Genomic DNA, 15789 nt, shown 5'->3' on the forward strand with positions numbered 1-15789 from the left:
ATTTTTTGAACGTTTTTTGACCACTTGATTCTATGCAGATTTTTTTTTTTTCTTTACATGTAGACGCATCACTCGTAAGGTAGGCAGATTTTAACGGTTTGAATTCATCATTTGAAGTTTATTTGGCGGATTTTAGACTTAAGTTCACCAAAAGACTAGACGAACTTAAGAACACCCTAGTTCTACTCATTTTCGTCTCCCCTCACCTGACCTCATTGGAGAGGGAAATTAAATGCACCGATAATAAATTTCTGTTCAGATTCAGCGAACCTACGTAAAGATTAATGAACATGAATCTTCTATGGTCTAGTGATTGCCATTGTGTAATCCGAAAATACGGATTGATTACTACAACCTGCAAGCATTAAATGTGCTATATATATCTCAACTATAAATTATAGATCAGTTGATTACAGTCTACATACACTACTTGCAATGGCCCATGGGTAGCCGACTTGAACATATGCAAATCTTCATTAGACCAAAGCACGTTGCTTCAATACTATTTATAAATTTATTTTCCTACAATGTGTTTTATAATAAAGAATATAAAGCATTATTAATTACAATGTAATTAGTAGGTAAAATATGTTATTTTGTTCAACAACAACAACGCGAGTACAATTCGTATATTTAAGAAATCCTACATAATCTATTCTCTTTACACTATATATTATATAATCAAAATAAAGAAAGAAAATAGTATTAATTGTATCGTGCTACTTTTACTATTTAATAAAAAAGAAATTGTCAAGAGCCTAATATTTTAATGACCAGATCAACAAAATAAATAGTTTTTGAAATTATAAAATATGCAAATCCTGCAAAGTCACAGTTGACATCAGTAAAGTAAAAAAGTGATAATTTTAACACGTAGGCTTTCTATGGCAGACCAATTACTATACAATACAAAATGTCGACTCTACAATACAATAATCACTTGACGGGAAAAAAAAAAAAAATATATATATATATATATATATATAGTTAGGCTGGGGTGCTATGGATAGCATAGAGGCCTCTATGCTACGGCTCAATATTCGAGTTTTCAAAATCCAAATGGTCGATTCGAACCGTTCATCTTATTCTTCATATTAATATCTGCTTGGAGACCAAATTTTACATTTTTATGAATTTTTTTACTATTTATTAAGTATTTTACAAAATTGTTGATCCAACGGTGGCTGCACAAAACAGTAAAACCGTTGGATTAGCGATTTTCAAAGTGGCTTAATAAATAGTAAAAAAATTCAGAAAATTATAAAATTTGGTCTCCAAGCAGATATTAATATGGAGAATAAGATGAACGGTTCGGATCGACCGTTTGGATTTTGAAAACTTGAATATTGAGCCGTAGCACGGGAGGCCTCTATGCTATCCATAGCACCCCAGCCTAACTCTATATATATATATATTTATTTATTGTTTAGACTTATTCGACCAATATAGAAAATCCAATCGAATATAACTTGTCTTTTATAGAACCTAAAAAATAATAGAATGACTTATTAGTATCCAGTTTTATGCATACTTATTTGTTTTTTATATACCTTTAAATTAATACCAAACCGTTAAAAAATCAACCATTCATTCTTATTCAGATGTTGTCAGGGACAGATCCCAAAGTGCCACCCCTAGCCAAAAAAAACAATTAAAAATATACTTGGGTTACTATACTTCTTTTCAAAAAAAAAAAAATACAAAAATATACGTGTTCATGTAATTATAAAATTATGGCCCACGCAAAAATTATATCATACTATCATACTTCCTGACACCGCCCTGATATTGTAAATTTTTCAACCAAAAACATCTGTACAGAAAATATTTTTCTATTCAAATGTTTGATCAATGCTTAATAGAAAAAACAAAAATCGACGACCACAATTAACTATTTGAAAATGTCACATTATCATATCACATATATCCTAAGCGTTTTTTCTTTGGTAGAAAGGCCCTCTAAGGCATATATTACCAAAAAAGTGATGTACAGGATGAGCTGCTGTTTAGAATGGCAGCAAGTAAGCACATACATACTGACATTGTGGCCGGTATAGCTCAGATTAACAGGGATAAATACAAACATAAGAGACCCTGTACCAGCATGAGACAAACTAGACAATTTAGCAGGGGAAAATACAACATTTGATACCCCTGTACCAGCCATGAAACAAGCACCGTCTAGATCCAGTGTAGCAGTATATACATCCTAAGCGTTTTATTAAATTCTTACAAGAAGAAAAATGTTTAGATGATAAGGTTGTGCTGGTGATACCAATTAATTATTCTTGCTATGCATAAATCTATACAGAGAGAATACGAAAATGAGATAAAAAATCAGGCCTTCTGCAAATAAGAAGAATGAGAATTGATGAGACCCGCACGAGGTGCAGAATTGTATCACAAAGCCGTTCCGGTGGGGCCATTAGGAAACCAATCAAGATCTTTCACCTTGTTGATATCTTGCAGCTGCCCTGTCATTAGAGGCTTGGTACAAAAGAAATCCTAGTTTGCTGGTACCAACTTTGGATGTGCTCCAAACAATGCCACTTGACCCCCGAGTTGTAGTTGCACTTGTCTGGGCTGTGTTTGTGGAAAGAGGCAAGAAGGGCAGCTGTCTTGTGCCTCACCACCCCCTGCCCCCCTCCTTGGTACTGTTTTGTGCCATCCTTGTTTGCAATACTGCTATCTGAAGACATGCACTCTTGCCACTACTGTTGGTAACCATCCTCCTATGTCCCTTCTCCATCTACATAGAAGTCCTATTTTACAGATTTGTTATACTTTTGTACTTTCTGGACCCAGGTAATGGAACAGAGGTAGTTTATGGTTCTGTATAGAAAGAAGCACAGATGTTGGACGATGTGAGTTTTTTACCGTGCGTAAATGAAGAGATCATCTATGAGCTGATTTTTCCTTTGATCCAAGAATAATATTTCAGTTTTGAGGGGGGTTACCAGCTGGTTCCCTTTGCTTCAAGAAGAATATTTCAGTTCCCCTTTAGAGTGGATCTGCATGTGATATCTGCTCTAAGTTAAAAGGAACCTACCTGAGTAGACTGCACCTTTATGAAAGCAATATGATATGCATTGATTCAGTCTCATGGGGAGGCAATTATAAACCTTGGGTCAATGGATCTAAATGAGCTTTTGCCAGAATCGTATGGCAGGTGGCTTGGTGCCTTCAAGTTATTTTTCACAAAGCTCTATGCTACAAATAGTAAAAAAATGACCCCCACCTAGAAGGTATGGTTTGTTCCCTCACTGGCCCAACCATCCATCGGTAAAAGGGTCACACATTGTGTTTCCAATGATTTAGGCTTGCAACCAAGGTTGTCAAATCCATTAAATTCCAGCCTAAATTTTGGTTTCACTCAACCTAATAGAAAATTGGAACAAAAACCATTGTATTCCATATTGGGCTGACTTTTGGTTACAAAATCCTTCCATACTACAGTTAGAATTATTGGGGATTAATTAGAAGTTAGCATGATTAGCTACTGCGATGTAATGTGATCTTGGCTTCTACTTTACAAGGCAGTGCAACGTACCATTACAAAACCTGACATGTAAGGTACAAGTCCAGTAGTTGATGCCTACTGGAATTGGAATTTGCATCCTCTGAGATATCTCATATTTTGTGTGACTTTTTGGAAAATCTCAACCGTTCACATACGTTCTACACAAATCTCAAAGCTCAAATAATACTGGCCCCCTGCGCTATCCCGAAATAAGCACCGGACACCATCGGTCACGCAAAATATGAGATATCTCAGAGGATACACACTCCTGGAATTGGATATCACATATTACATTATTATTGCACTAGATTTTGTAATAACTAAAAGTAATAATATTGCTAGAAATTATACAATGCAAATATATATAAAACGTATCATAACTTCATAAGACTTCAAAACATGGTGCAACACCGTATGCATATAGTATTGGTTACAGAGCTCCATCAGTAACTATCAAACATAAAAAAATTCAATAAACAACCATATAAATGGTGCATGGTAATGAAATGCCAGTTCGCATGAAAAAGCATCAGTCAAGACCTGAAGAAGAAGAAAGCTATGAGCCCGTTATCTGCATTTGGTGTTGGTTAAAAGAAGACACCAGCATCACCAGGTCAGGATCATGAGTGTGTTTTTCCCAGGTGCTCTCAAACTGCACTCCTTTACATCTGTAGGAAAAGTAGAAAATGAAAAATTGAGATCAGAAAGATCACCAATGAAATATGGTATGTGAAACCTATCTTAAACTAACTAGATTGCTACTGGATAGAAAATTAGAAATAGGTAGTGGTAACATGTGTTTCGGTATTCTTTGCCACATCTTTATGTTTTACAAGTTAGTATTAAGATAACTCTAAGATGAATTTTAACAACAGTACAGTCAGTACTGGACCTAAATTAAAATTTCTTGGATTAAGTTGGGGCAGCTACCTTTCTCAATAGAAAGTTGGGACAGCTATCTTATCCAAAAAAATTTTTGAAGAAATGAGTAGTTCTTATCTAACAAAAGAACATTTTTTATTTTGGGTACCTTTGAAGCAAAGACAACAATTGTAAAATGCTACTCCGGAGAAGTTCACGATTCTTTCTTGCTGCTGATTCCTTGTAGATAAGAACTAGTTCATCTACTAACCTTTATAAAAATAAAAAGAAAATTCAATGAAAAGTCACATGATGAACAACTTTTATCAGAATTAAAGAAACATAAAATAAAATTTTAAAAACTTCACAATTTTGAAATAATTAATAAACAGACGCACCCTACCTCTCAGTGTGTGGTGATTTTCGAATCCATGTTAGTTTAATAATTGCATTCAACCGTTCCAAAACCTGATAAGATACAAAATATTGTGCGTTTAGTTCATGGTTTCCATTCTATGTTTTGCAACTCAACTCAATTTTTTTTTTAAAAAGAGATGATATTGTACTTAAACATATATATATTTGTTACGATTTATAGACATCAATATATGTTGATTCTGAGATATTCAGGCTTGATCAACTTGGTGTGGATTTCAGATTTCTAGTCAAGATATTAAGACTCTTCTGTCAGTGAGATACCAAGCCTTAAGAAGATCCAACACTGAAATCCTTTGAGAAATTGCCAATTATATTTTACCAAAGTAACAGTTTGATCATCATCAGCATGCATCCATTGAAAGAATAGAGAGAAAAGGCGTCTGAAATGGGCCACTACAAACAGCCCCATCGCATCAAAAACAGGTTCTATGAGAGAGAGCCATGCATCGCGGCGTTCTTTGTTGAAAGGTTGTCGTTCCAGGTGGCCAAGCATCTCGCTAAGCATGCGATCAAACCTTAAAAAATAGTAAATAAGAATTAAATATTAATCAAATGATTCATGCACGTTGTTTTAAAAGGACAAAGGACTTCTGATTGGCTATACAGTTTATGTAGGATTGCACTTCTCTTTCTATAGAATCATCACAAAGCCAGGTACCCCATGTAGTTACGTACGGATAATTGAATACATGTAATGTATAAGACTGAAGATCAGTAATTAAAGAGTTAGCCAGTAACAAGCCAGCATTTCCTATGATACGCAGGTTATACCAGTTCCTTACTGCAACTGCTTCTGAGGTCTCAGACAGAAATCCCGGGTTGAAACTTCCAGTACTAACACAGAAGCATGTATATGACAAAAGCATCATCCGACAAAAAGGCCCAATAGAACCAAAAAAAATAAATCAATATCAAAACCACATATTGTCTCATTTGTTCTGCTATCACACTTCGACTGGTAAAAGGACAATAAGGGACCTCCATAGCTATCCCTTTTTATGTATCTTTTCTTGATGCTGACAAAGAATTGAAGTCTAAGAAAAGAGAACCAAGAATATCAGAAGTGATACCAAGGGCTACGTGGATTGCCTTTCTGAGTGTGTGTCAGCAGAAGAACAGACACCTCAACCACATGGTACCAGAGTTCATCACTAGAAGGTATATTGCGACAGCATGCATCAAGTATCGCCTCCTCATACCAGCTCAACTCAGTAGTGCTCACGTTATTTGCTATGTGAATGAAGGTCACCATCCCTTGTGCCTATTCATAAATATGGGAACACCAAATTGAATTCATTTAGGAGAAAAAAAAAAAAAAGACATGGTAATAATGATTTCATGACTTCAATCACATCTTCTGCTGAACCAGTACATAAGCTACTCCAGCTGTGCACAGCACTGTAATGGCTTCTGCTCTGGCAAATTATAGCTTAGAAGGAAAGAAGTACAAAAAAAAAAAATCTCTACAGTCAGGGCGGAGCTTTATTTTGTGAAGTATTTAAAAAATTATCATATAATTCAGCTACAAAACTACTAGTCCATCCCCTGCAAAAACATTTTACAGTTGTGTTGGATGTGCTTTGTCCCTTTAATTTTAGAATCCTATAGTGGCTATTTGTTTTAACTCCAAAATCCTTCACTCGAATAATAAAAACTTGAGGCTTGTTCTGTAATTTCATGGTTGGGTCTTCTTCTAAATTTAAACAAAATTTGGTACAAGTATAACAGTACCTTCACCTCAGGAGACCAGTGATCCAATGCTGTCAGCGCACATGGTATAACTAGCCAACAGAATTTTCCTAGCAGAGGATAGCCCACCTGAAGGTCGTAACAGAATCATACTGTTAAAAATAGAACATACAATCAGATCCAATTGATTTCACGAGAATTATAGAAACAAACCTGAGAAACCATCCATCTAAATTGATGTGCTGCCACGATGGAATAACCAACAGGTACATTAGCTGACACTAGTTCTTCTTCATTCTCTGTATCAACACACGTCTCCTTTATAACCCTCTTTAGATCAGGTACAATCTCCCCAAACAAATCAGCAACCATCTCACCCACGGACCCATACAGACCTGCCTCACAAAACTGCTGTAATGCCGATTTCGCAGACAAGGTGAGATCTGTAGTGATCCAGCATAGGGTTGGTGAGTCTCTCAAATCAGATGCTGATGCAATGGTGGCCAAGCAAAGAAAGAAGTTTTTAATTTGTTCTTTATTGGAATTGGAACAGGAAGCAGAATTTGATGACAGGAGTGATTGAAGAAGAGATTTGATGGAGAGAGGGGATGACTCTGGCGGAGTGTATGGGGTTGCTTCTAGGGTTTCAAGAACTGGGGATGACAACCTAAAAGGTGTAAAATTCCATATATAAATTAGATCTTACTAGAGAACAATGTATGGACTAACTGAATATGAAGAATTTTTAATCAATAAAAATTATTATTTGTTTCTTTTGAATTTCTGAATTTCTCTCAAGTGATATATTTTTTAATCTTCTACCATCTAATATGTCTTTCTCTACAGATAACTTCAAATTTCCCAATTACTTCGTGATACTGTCAATTGACTAATTAGCTCAATTTATTGGCAGGTTCAACCTAAATCATTGGAGATCCGGTTTATTTTAGTTTTCTAGTAATTGAATCCAATGACTGCCGCGGTGCGCGCTCATTGTCTGTGTGTATCTGAGTAAGTGCATGCTTGTGTTGATGTTCGAGTGTGTATATGTAAGTGAGAAAGAGAGAGAGAGATGGATTACTGGAGAATAACGCTCAGAGGGATAGAGAAGCACATGGATTCGCCACTGGAAAATTCGCCAGTCGCTCCAGCTGCCATCAGCGTCGCCTTGTTACTGGAGCAACAGCGCAAGCAATTCTCGGCGTATTTGGAGATAGGAATAAACCAAAATATGAAAAGAGATCAATGCTTGGTCCTGCCAAATTTAGATTCTGATTATTTGAGCTCTTCCAAATAGCGACAAATCTTCTCTTTCTACCGCTGCTGCTTCGTTCCGAAATGTTAGAAGGGTTTTACTGATTGTCCCCATCACATTACGAATTCATATCACACGAGTTAACTCAAATTTTGAGTTTATATTGAGACCGTCCAATCTTCTTTGACACGAATATTAAGGGATGTCTTGCATTTCATCTCGAGCCGGGTTATCACGAATTCTGATCGGACGGTCTATATCTAAACTCAAAAATTTGAGTTACTTCAGTGGTTACGGACTTACATAGTCTCCCACGGCTCACATTCAGTACCGTCCCCCATTCAATCCACATTAAATATCTGAAGATGTGTGCCATTTTCTGTTTAGATGCACATTTGCTAGAGCGTGTTGGCTCAATGGGCCTCTGCCACCGAGATCGGACCAGTTACCAGAAAATTTGAAGCCAGTTCTAAGCACCATGGGACCGGAGCTAATGGAGGAACAGTGGTCAGACCTGCTCAGTTCTTTTTGGACTTTGTGGAGGTACCAAAACGATAAAGCCTATGCTGGTCACTCAATTTCTGCAAAGAACTTCAGTTCATACCTATACAGCATCACGCATGAAGCTCGGCTAGCAAATTCATCAAGGAAAGGGCATCGTACCAGACAATCCAGTGCGCCGGTACCAGTACTGGTAAACTCGGATAACAGGTATCAGTGCTATGTTGATGGTTCCTGGGTTGAGCAATGGCAAGGGGGTACTGGTTTCATAATTTTTAAGGAGGGCACAATGGTTCTCTACAAATCAGCGAGCATACGGGCGTGCAGTCTAATTCAGGCAGAGGCATGCATATTTTTGGAGGCAGTAAGGTACGCTGTGAGCAGTGGCATAGAGGGCTGCGAGTTTCTAACAGATAACATGTCACTGGAACTGGTAAAATGCTTTGTAAGGGTGGGGATTCAATCAATCAGAGTCGTTTACAGTGAACTGGTAAAATGCTTTTATAGCATATCTTGGTAAGGGACTATTGTATTAGGAGATTAGCTGATGTAACTGAGCCTAAGGGCTTCTAAAATGTCAAAAAAAAAAAATTATATATATATATGCTTCCCTAAGGAAAAAAAAAATTCTATAAAAATTAATAAAGAGAAAGAGAAAGAAAGAGAAAAATATAAACAGTACATTAGGTTTTTTTATTGATAGCAAAATTGATAGAAATTCTATCAATTATAATAATTCAAAATTTTAATAGATGGATGAAATTCTTCAATTACATCTCTATTTAAATATAATTTTTTTTTAAGAAAATAGATGAAATTTTTCTATTACATCTATTTTTTAAATCGTTTTATATTTTACTGAAAAATTAAAAATTATAATAAAAAAATTGTATTGAATGATCTTTCTATCAATAAAAAATCTGATTTAATTTTTCTATTTCTCTCTTTCTTTTTATTAATTTTTATAGAAAAGAATTTCTCCTCCCCCGGACATCTGACGTGGAAAATAGTTTTATCCTCAGTGCGAATGTAAAAAAAAAAAAATTATAAGAATTGTGCAGCCAAAAATTTCGAATTGTACGAGAATTTTGAATAAAAAAATTATCTTTTCATTTATTTTTTATTCTTTTTTTTTGTATGTTTAAGATTGAAATCATGTTTTGTTTTTTTTTTCTTATTTTATAGAAGGTAAGTTCACATTCTAGAATGTATTGATGAATAGTTATTTGAGTTATATTTGTAGTTTGTAAGATTGATTTATTATAGTAGGTGGCTAAATTGTTTTATTGCTAATTTTAAAGAGGGATCCGTCATCCGTGTAAGATTGTTTTTACATAGATAATTGATTTTTTTTATGTAATTAGGGGATTGACCAAAAAGTGATATTTAATACTCAAATATTATAAATAAGCCAGCCACATACTTGACATACGAAGTAGTCGAAATCTTTTGAAAAAATCAGTAGCTACTAGCTATTATAAAACTTAATGAATATATACGAAGAATTTGTCTTTAATTTAGTGGCAAAGACACATAGTTTTATATGAAAAGTTATGGGTTCGAAACTCACAAAGTATAAAATATTTTGTAATAATATACAGGGGTTTGAAATATATTGGGTGGCTTGACCTCCAACCCATATTTCAAAATTAAAAAAAATTAAAAAATAAACTTAATGAATCTGGTTAGGATGATAAGTGATGAATGTAGGGGTGCAAACGGACCAGATTCGATCATATAGCGGTAAAATCATATATGTGTTTGTTTTTATTTTTTAGATACATATCAGATATTAAATGAATACGTACAGATACAGATTGGATATCGGATATTTGTAGATATGTACATAAATATTTTCATTATATGTATTAAATTATATGGTACATATTCAATGGCGGAGTTAGCTACATCCAGAGGTAGGCAATTGTCTACTCCTGGATTTTGAAATACGGTACCAAGTTCCTATAGAGTTGGTTTGGATCTGAATTTAAGTTTTGCCTGCCCCTGATTGAGTCATTACAAATTTGACAGTCTTTCATCAATCTATTTCGTAATATAACGACAAGAGCAAGGTGATTAAGAATTATATGATAGTGGGACCACAATAAACATGTTACTTTTTTTCAAAGAAATAGACTAAAATATTTTACAAAATAATATATTGAAATTTGATGTAATGCATTAAATTTTTTTATTAGGTTTAACTATTTAAAAATAGATTAAATTTTAATAGAAGAGTCTTGTGAATTATGTTTCAAAATAAAATTTAATATTTAAATATTTTAGATTAATTATTTATCTTAATTTTTTTTTAAATATCGAGTTTTCGATCTAATTCGGTTGATTTCTACCGATTTTCTCGATTTTGATTCTTGATCAATCGAAAACTATTTAATAGTATTTTATAGTTTAATAATTTAAATAAAATAATAATAATTTATTTTGCCTATCATGGTGAAAATCCTGACTATGCCACTGTATATATCTACTATTCGGATACAGATAATTAAAATTCAAAACCATATATGTATCCATCCGAACGAATATCGAATATCCATATCTAATTTTCAGATATGGATCCGGATACAAATAATATCCGATCTGTTTGCACCCCTATAGAGGTTTAATAAAACCCGGGTCGGGTATACCCGACCATACCCGCCCTTGCCCGCCGCCCGGTGTACCCGTGCCCGAGCCCGGGTATGGGTCGGGTACTCGGGTACGCGGGTATGGGCAAAAAACAGACCGGACAGGGTTTTTTGGACCCATACCCGACCATACCCTACCCGACCATACCCGTACCCAGTGTAGTAATATTAGGTTTCTATGCGGTATGCGGAAGGGCACCGCATACCGCATATACGGTATGCGGCCGCATATGCGGATTTCTATGCGGATTTATATATGCGGATTCTTTCATTAAATATTCAATATTTATTATGTATTAATCTGATCAAATATTAAATATGGCATTTATCAAATAATATAATTGTTACTTAAATCTTCTTTCTTAAATATTGGCCCAGTATAAGTTTTATACTACAACATACCGGCCCAATTTAATTTTCTTCCGGAGCATTGATAAATTAGCGGAGTAGCGTTGTAGCGGTAACAGTGCTCTGGTATAGTCCCACAATTATAACAAAATAAAATCAATGCGCTGGGCGCCTATAAATCAAGCCGGAAGGCTATCTGCATTATTTAACCAGATGGATTGGGACTCAACAAATGAGTTCGGATCTTTTTGGGACCGTGGATTTTGGGTTTTGGGTTATTATCCAATATTTAATCAACTTCAATTAATAAAATTATTTGAATTCAAAAGAATTTGAATTTTTTTAATAAATAAAATTTTAATATGCGGTCTGCATATGAGGTATGCGGATTTTATGCGGCCTGTTAGATAATATGCGGTAAAAAATATGCGGCCTAATATGCGGCCTAATATGCGGCCGCATATGCGGAACCGCATATTAAACCGCATATTGATTTTCTATGCGGTTCTGAACCGCATACGCATATGCGGCCGCATATGCGGCCGCATATTACCTAATATTACTACACTGCCCGTACCCGACCTTACCCTACCCGTCTACTCGTACCCGTACCCTTATACCTGACCCACTTTAATTCAAATTCAAACCCAAAATTTGATTTTTCCCCCACCCGGTTAAAAAAATAAAATAAAATACAGAAAAAACAGAAAAAAAAAATAACAGAAAAAAAAAAAACAGAAAAAAAAAAAAAAAAAAAAAACAGAAAAAAAACAGAAAAAAAAATAAAATACCCGTACCCGTACCCGCCTTACCCGTCAAGGGTACACGGGTACGGGTATAGGACGGGTAAGGTATGGTTTTTGAAAAATATACCCGCCATACCCGTACCCGTATACCCTTGTACCCGTCCTACCCGTACCCGTCCCGGGTATACCCGGGGTACCCGTACCCGCCCTTGTATTAATACACTACACCCCTATATGAATCTAGAAAATCAAATTGACTTAAAAACATATTATCACGAATATAGTAAATGTTAATTACTTTAGAATAACATCGATCATCTCAATTATCATAACTCAAACATAAAACGTAATTAGAAATATGTAATTAGAGTGTTACGGTGAATCCATATTTCTAAAATACATTTTTCATAGCATTTTTGTTACTCACGTTACAAAATTCTACATAGCTACGCTTTTTAAATTCATATTATATTTTAAGATTCAACTCGCATCCAGAAATTAAGCTGGATTAGAATATGCTATTCTTGAGTATGTTTGGTTGGATTGAGAATAAGTTATTATTGATATCAAATTATTTAAAATAAGTTATTCGGTGTTTGGTTGAGTTAGAATAGAGAACTAAACTTATTTGTCTTATGAGAACAAGCTATTTCCATAAAAAGTTATAACAAGCTATTCTAATAAAACAAACACTGATTTTACTATTCTATTTTTTTTTTTAAATTGCAATCAAACATATCAGTAATTCAAGTTCTAGCACGCGGTTATTTGATTCCAAATGACAAGTTGGATAACTTGATAGGGTATAATTCTTAATATATTGCTAGATTTCATTCTAAAGTATAAGTTCGATAATTAAGTACAGTGACGTGTTGATTGAATATCTAGGTTTTAATGGATAATGTTATTTCATCGCACGTAGAATATATAATAAATTAATAATTGATCACATGAGAGCACACACCGTTATAAATTCAGAGAGATGATTTTATATACAATAAATTATTTTTAATTAGACGTTAGTTGTTTAATAATTTAGCACAATTGATTTAGGTATGATGCTTATGCAAATGCAATTTCCATTACACCAATGTTTTCTTTTGCAAATGTTAATATGAAGTGGTAATGCATCACTTTGTTTGGAAGTAGTCTGATACTATAAAAAATAAAATTTTGCCGAATAAATCTCATACTTATATACTTGTATTCGGGGATACTTGGATAATTAATGACATCCAAATAATAATTCCAGTGATTTATCACCCAAACAACATATGTACTAGGTAATATTCAAAGATATTTTCATAAACTTAGGTTCTTTCTTAATTAAAAAGATCTAGAAGTGAGTTGAGATCTAAATCCAGTAATTTCAATCCTACTTAGATGAGGTGAGAGGAGGTGGACTAAAATGGGCCATGAAGTAAAACAAGTTTTTACTTCATGGCACTATATTTTTATTTTGAAAATTCAAATAACCGATCTGAACCGCTCAGCAAGATCTCCATATTAAAATGTGCTTGGAGACCAAATTTTACATTTTTTAAATTTTTTTTACTATTTATTAAGTCACTTTGAAAATCACTGAACAGATGGTCCAGAATTTTTTTTTTTTTTTTACTGTTTATAGTAAAACAACTATTTTCAAAGTGGCTTAATAAATAGTAAAAAAAATTCCAAAAAAATATAAAATTTAGTCTCCAAGCACTTTTCAATATAGAGAACACGTTGAGCGGTTCGGATCAGTTGTTTGGACTTTCAAAATGCAAATATGGTGTGGAGTACAAACGCGTTTTACTCTATAGCTCACTCAAGTCAACCTCGAGGTGAGAATATATAATAAAAGTGGATAAATAATTTATGATGGCATAAATTTTTATTTTAGTATTAATTTAATTAATTTCCTATATCATGAATAATTATATTAGTTTCTAAATGATTTCTTCTATTTGATAACTACATCCGTAGTGGCTTTAATATTAAGAATTGATGCTACAATTGATAAAAGTATTTTTTTAATAGATGTTAAATGTACAGCCGATTTGGTACAATTAATAAAATGGTAAATGAGATTTTTTTTTTTTTTTTTTTTTTTAACTCTGTCGGGTAACTTCCTCTTTGACAGGTTCCTACATCAAAACAGTATAATACTCAAGTGTGTTCCCGTGCGCGTGTGAATGGGTGATGGCCTTCCTCTCTGTTTGCAGCAAGCATGCATAGATTTCACTCGATGGCAGCTGCAAGCGTAGATTCTACTCGATGGCAGCTGATATAAATGACACAAATGTCATTAGCTAGAGTGGAAAAAACGTATCGTGACGTGTTGTACCGTGACTAGCGTACTATGATTTTGGTCCCATATTGTGTCGTATCATGTTTAAGTTAATTTTTCACATGCGGTGCCGTGACTAAAATGTTAAGGGGTGGTCACGGTATACAAATAGTCACACTACGTGAGTCATGCTGTGTCTAAACGTGTCATGGCCAAACGTGACTCGTGTGACCATTTAATCATAATTTAGATTAGTTTATTCAATATTCACCATTTGGTCAAGATCTAACGGTCCTAATTACGCGTGATTACGTGCTATGCCGTGACTAAATCCTGCACGTGCTGTGCCGTGTCAAATTTTATAAAAATAGTCACGGCACGGAATACGCGAGTCATGGCACGTAACCGACACATGCATGTACCGTGCCGTTCTGTGACAGAGCCGGCTCCACCATTAATTCGCATCCTCTGAGATATTTCATATTTTGTGTGACTTTTTGAGAAATATCAACCGTTCAAATACGTTCCACACGAATCTCAATGCTCTTATGGTGGTACTGTGGAATATTTAGAAGCAGCGGAACGAGACTATATTCCGAGGGAAGAGAATGCATCCGGTGGTATTGGCAGATAGAATCTGAGAAGAGACTGAGCTATGGCTATCCTGTTGTAGATGAGGCAGTGCTGGTTGGAAGAATACTAAAATGGACAATACTGTATAGTTTGTAGTTGGCTGTTGTAGTTTTAAACACATCTTAATTCTTGTAATTTGATAGCTACATGTTTAAAAAAAAACGAATCTCAATGCTCAAATAATACTGGCCCCAACCTATCCCCGAATAGGCACCGGACACGTCGGTCCTGCAAAATATGTCGGTCATGCAAAATATGAGATATCTCAGAGAATACGCACCCCTCCGCCATACCACTTTTCCGGTTTTCCCACTCTAAATGCCATAATGCCGCTACCGTGTTTTATGAAATTATTCTTTTGTTTTTCTTTTTCGTAATTTTAATAGTGCCATTGAAAAACAAGAAAGCAGGTATACATATATACGGAGTTGCCTTATATAGGCTATGTTTGAATGTACTGAGAATAACGAAAATAACGAAAATAGTGTTGTTCTGCTATTCTTACAAAAAATTAGAATAGCAATTGGTGTTCTCTCAAATGTTCAATTCCTTTATCGCTATTCTAAATGTTCAATCCAAATAACATTTTCACTATTCCGAATAGCACCACATCAACACTATTCTCACACTCTTCCAAAAATCACTATTTTCATATACTATTATCAAATAGTAGCTATTCTAGCTATTCTAGAATGCATCCAAACATACCTTATAGGGAACACACCGAATACTTTTCAATTTTACTTTGTTACTCCACTTCATACGTACATGCAACTTGCAAGATACAAAAATAATAGCTAAGAATTATTGTTTAATTATTGAGGCAGATAGAAGTATCAGATTGTACTTTTCACGGTTAATTGGGAAAGAGAAATACGAAG

The 15789-nt window shown here is 34.5% G+C and overlaps 1 protein-coding gene across 10 annotated transcripts; it reads right to left on the reverse strand.

Annotated features, from left to right (window-relative positions):
- Window positions 1-2122: 2122 nt before the first annotated feature.
- On the reverse strand, window positions 2123-7842 carry LOC144569318 (ARM repeat superfamily protein). Of its 10 annotated transcripts, none has more exons than XR_013516038.1 (11): window positions 7590-7842; window positions 6722-7175; window positions 6551-6637; window positions 5890-6080; window positions 5591-5653; window positions 5139-5334; window positions 4785-4849; window positions 4551-4652; window positions 4061-4188; window positions 2958-3011; window positions 2123-2832 (listed from the first exon to the last, which is right to left on the reverse strand). XR_013516038.1 is itself a non-coding variant. In XM_078319606.1 (10 exons), the coding sequence occupies exons 1-9, from the start codon at window positions 7664-7666 to the stop codon at window positions 4077-4079; spliced, it is 1347 nt and encodes a 448-aa protein (XP_078175732.1). In that variant the 5' UTR covers window positions 7667-7842; the 3' UTR covers window positions 2123-2832; window positions 4061-4076. The 10 variants fall into 10 exon arrangements, 6 of the variants coding, with proteins under 6 accessions (XP_078175732.1, XP_078175730.1, XP_078175733.1 ...); XR_013516039.1 differs by having other exon boundaries at window positions 2958-3024; XR_013516040.1 differs by lacking the exon at window positions 5591-5653 and having other exon boundaries at window positions 2123-2749; window positions 2878-3011.
- Window positions 7843-15789: the final 7947 nt, after the last annotated feature.

This window comes from Carex rostrata, chromosome 18 (genome assembly GCF_964058835.1).
Source record: "Carex rostrata chromosome 18, lpCarRost1.2, whole genome shotgun sequence".
Classification (NCBI taxonomy): domain Eukaryota; kingdom Viridiplantae; phylum Streptophyta; class Magnoliopsida; order Poales; family Cyperaceae; genus Carex; species Carex rostrata.

What these genes read in the sequence shown, in the direction of transcription:
- LOC144569318 (XM_078319606.1), bottom strand. Translation starts at nt 7,666, where the DNA reads ATGGCAGCTGGAGCGACTGGCGAATTTTCCAGTGGCGAATCCATGTGC. An exon ending in CCTCTGAGCGTTATTCTCCA is followed by an intron (nt 7,176 to 7,589) that starts GTAATCCATCTC and finishes TACACCTTTTAG; the next exon opens with GTTGTCATCCCCAGTTCTTG. An exon ending in TTGTTGTCTTTGCTTCAAAG is followed by an intron (nt 4,189 to 4,550) that starts GTACCCAAAATA and finishes CTTTTCCTACAG; the next exon opens with ATGTAAAGGAGTGCAGTTTG.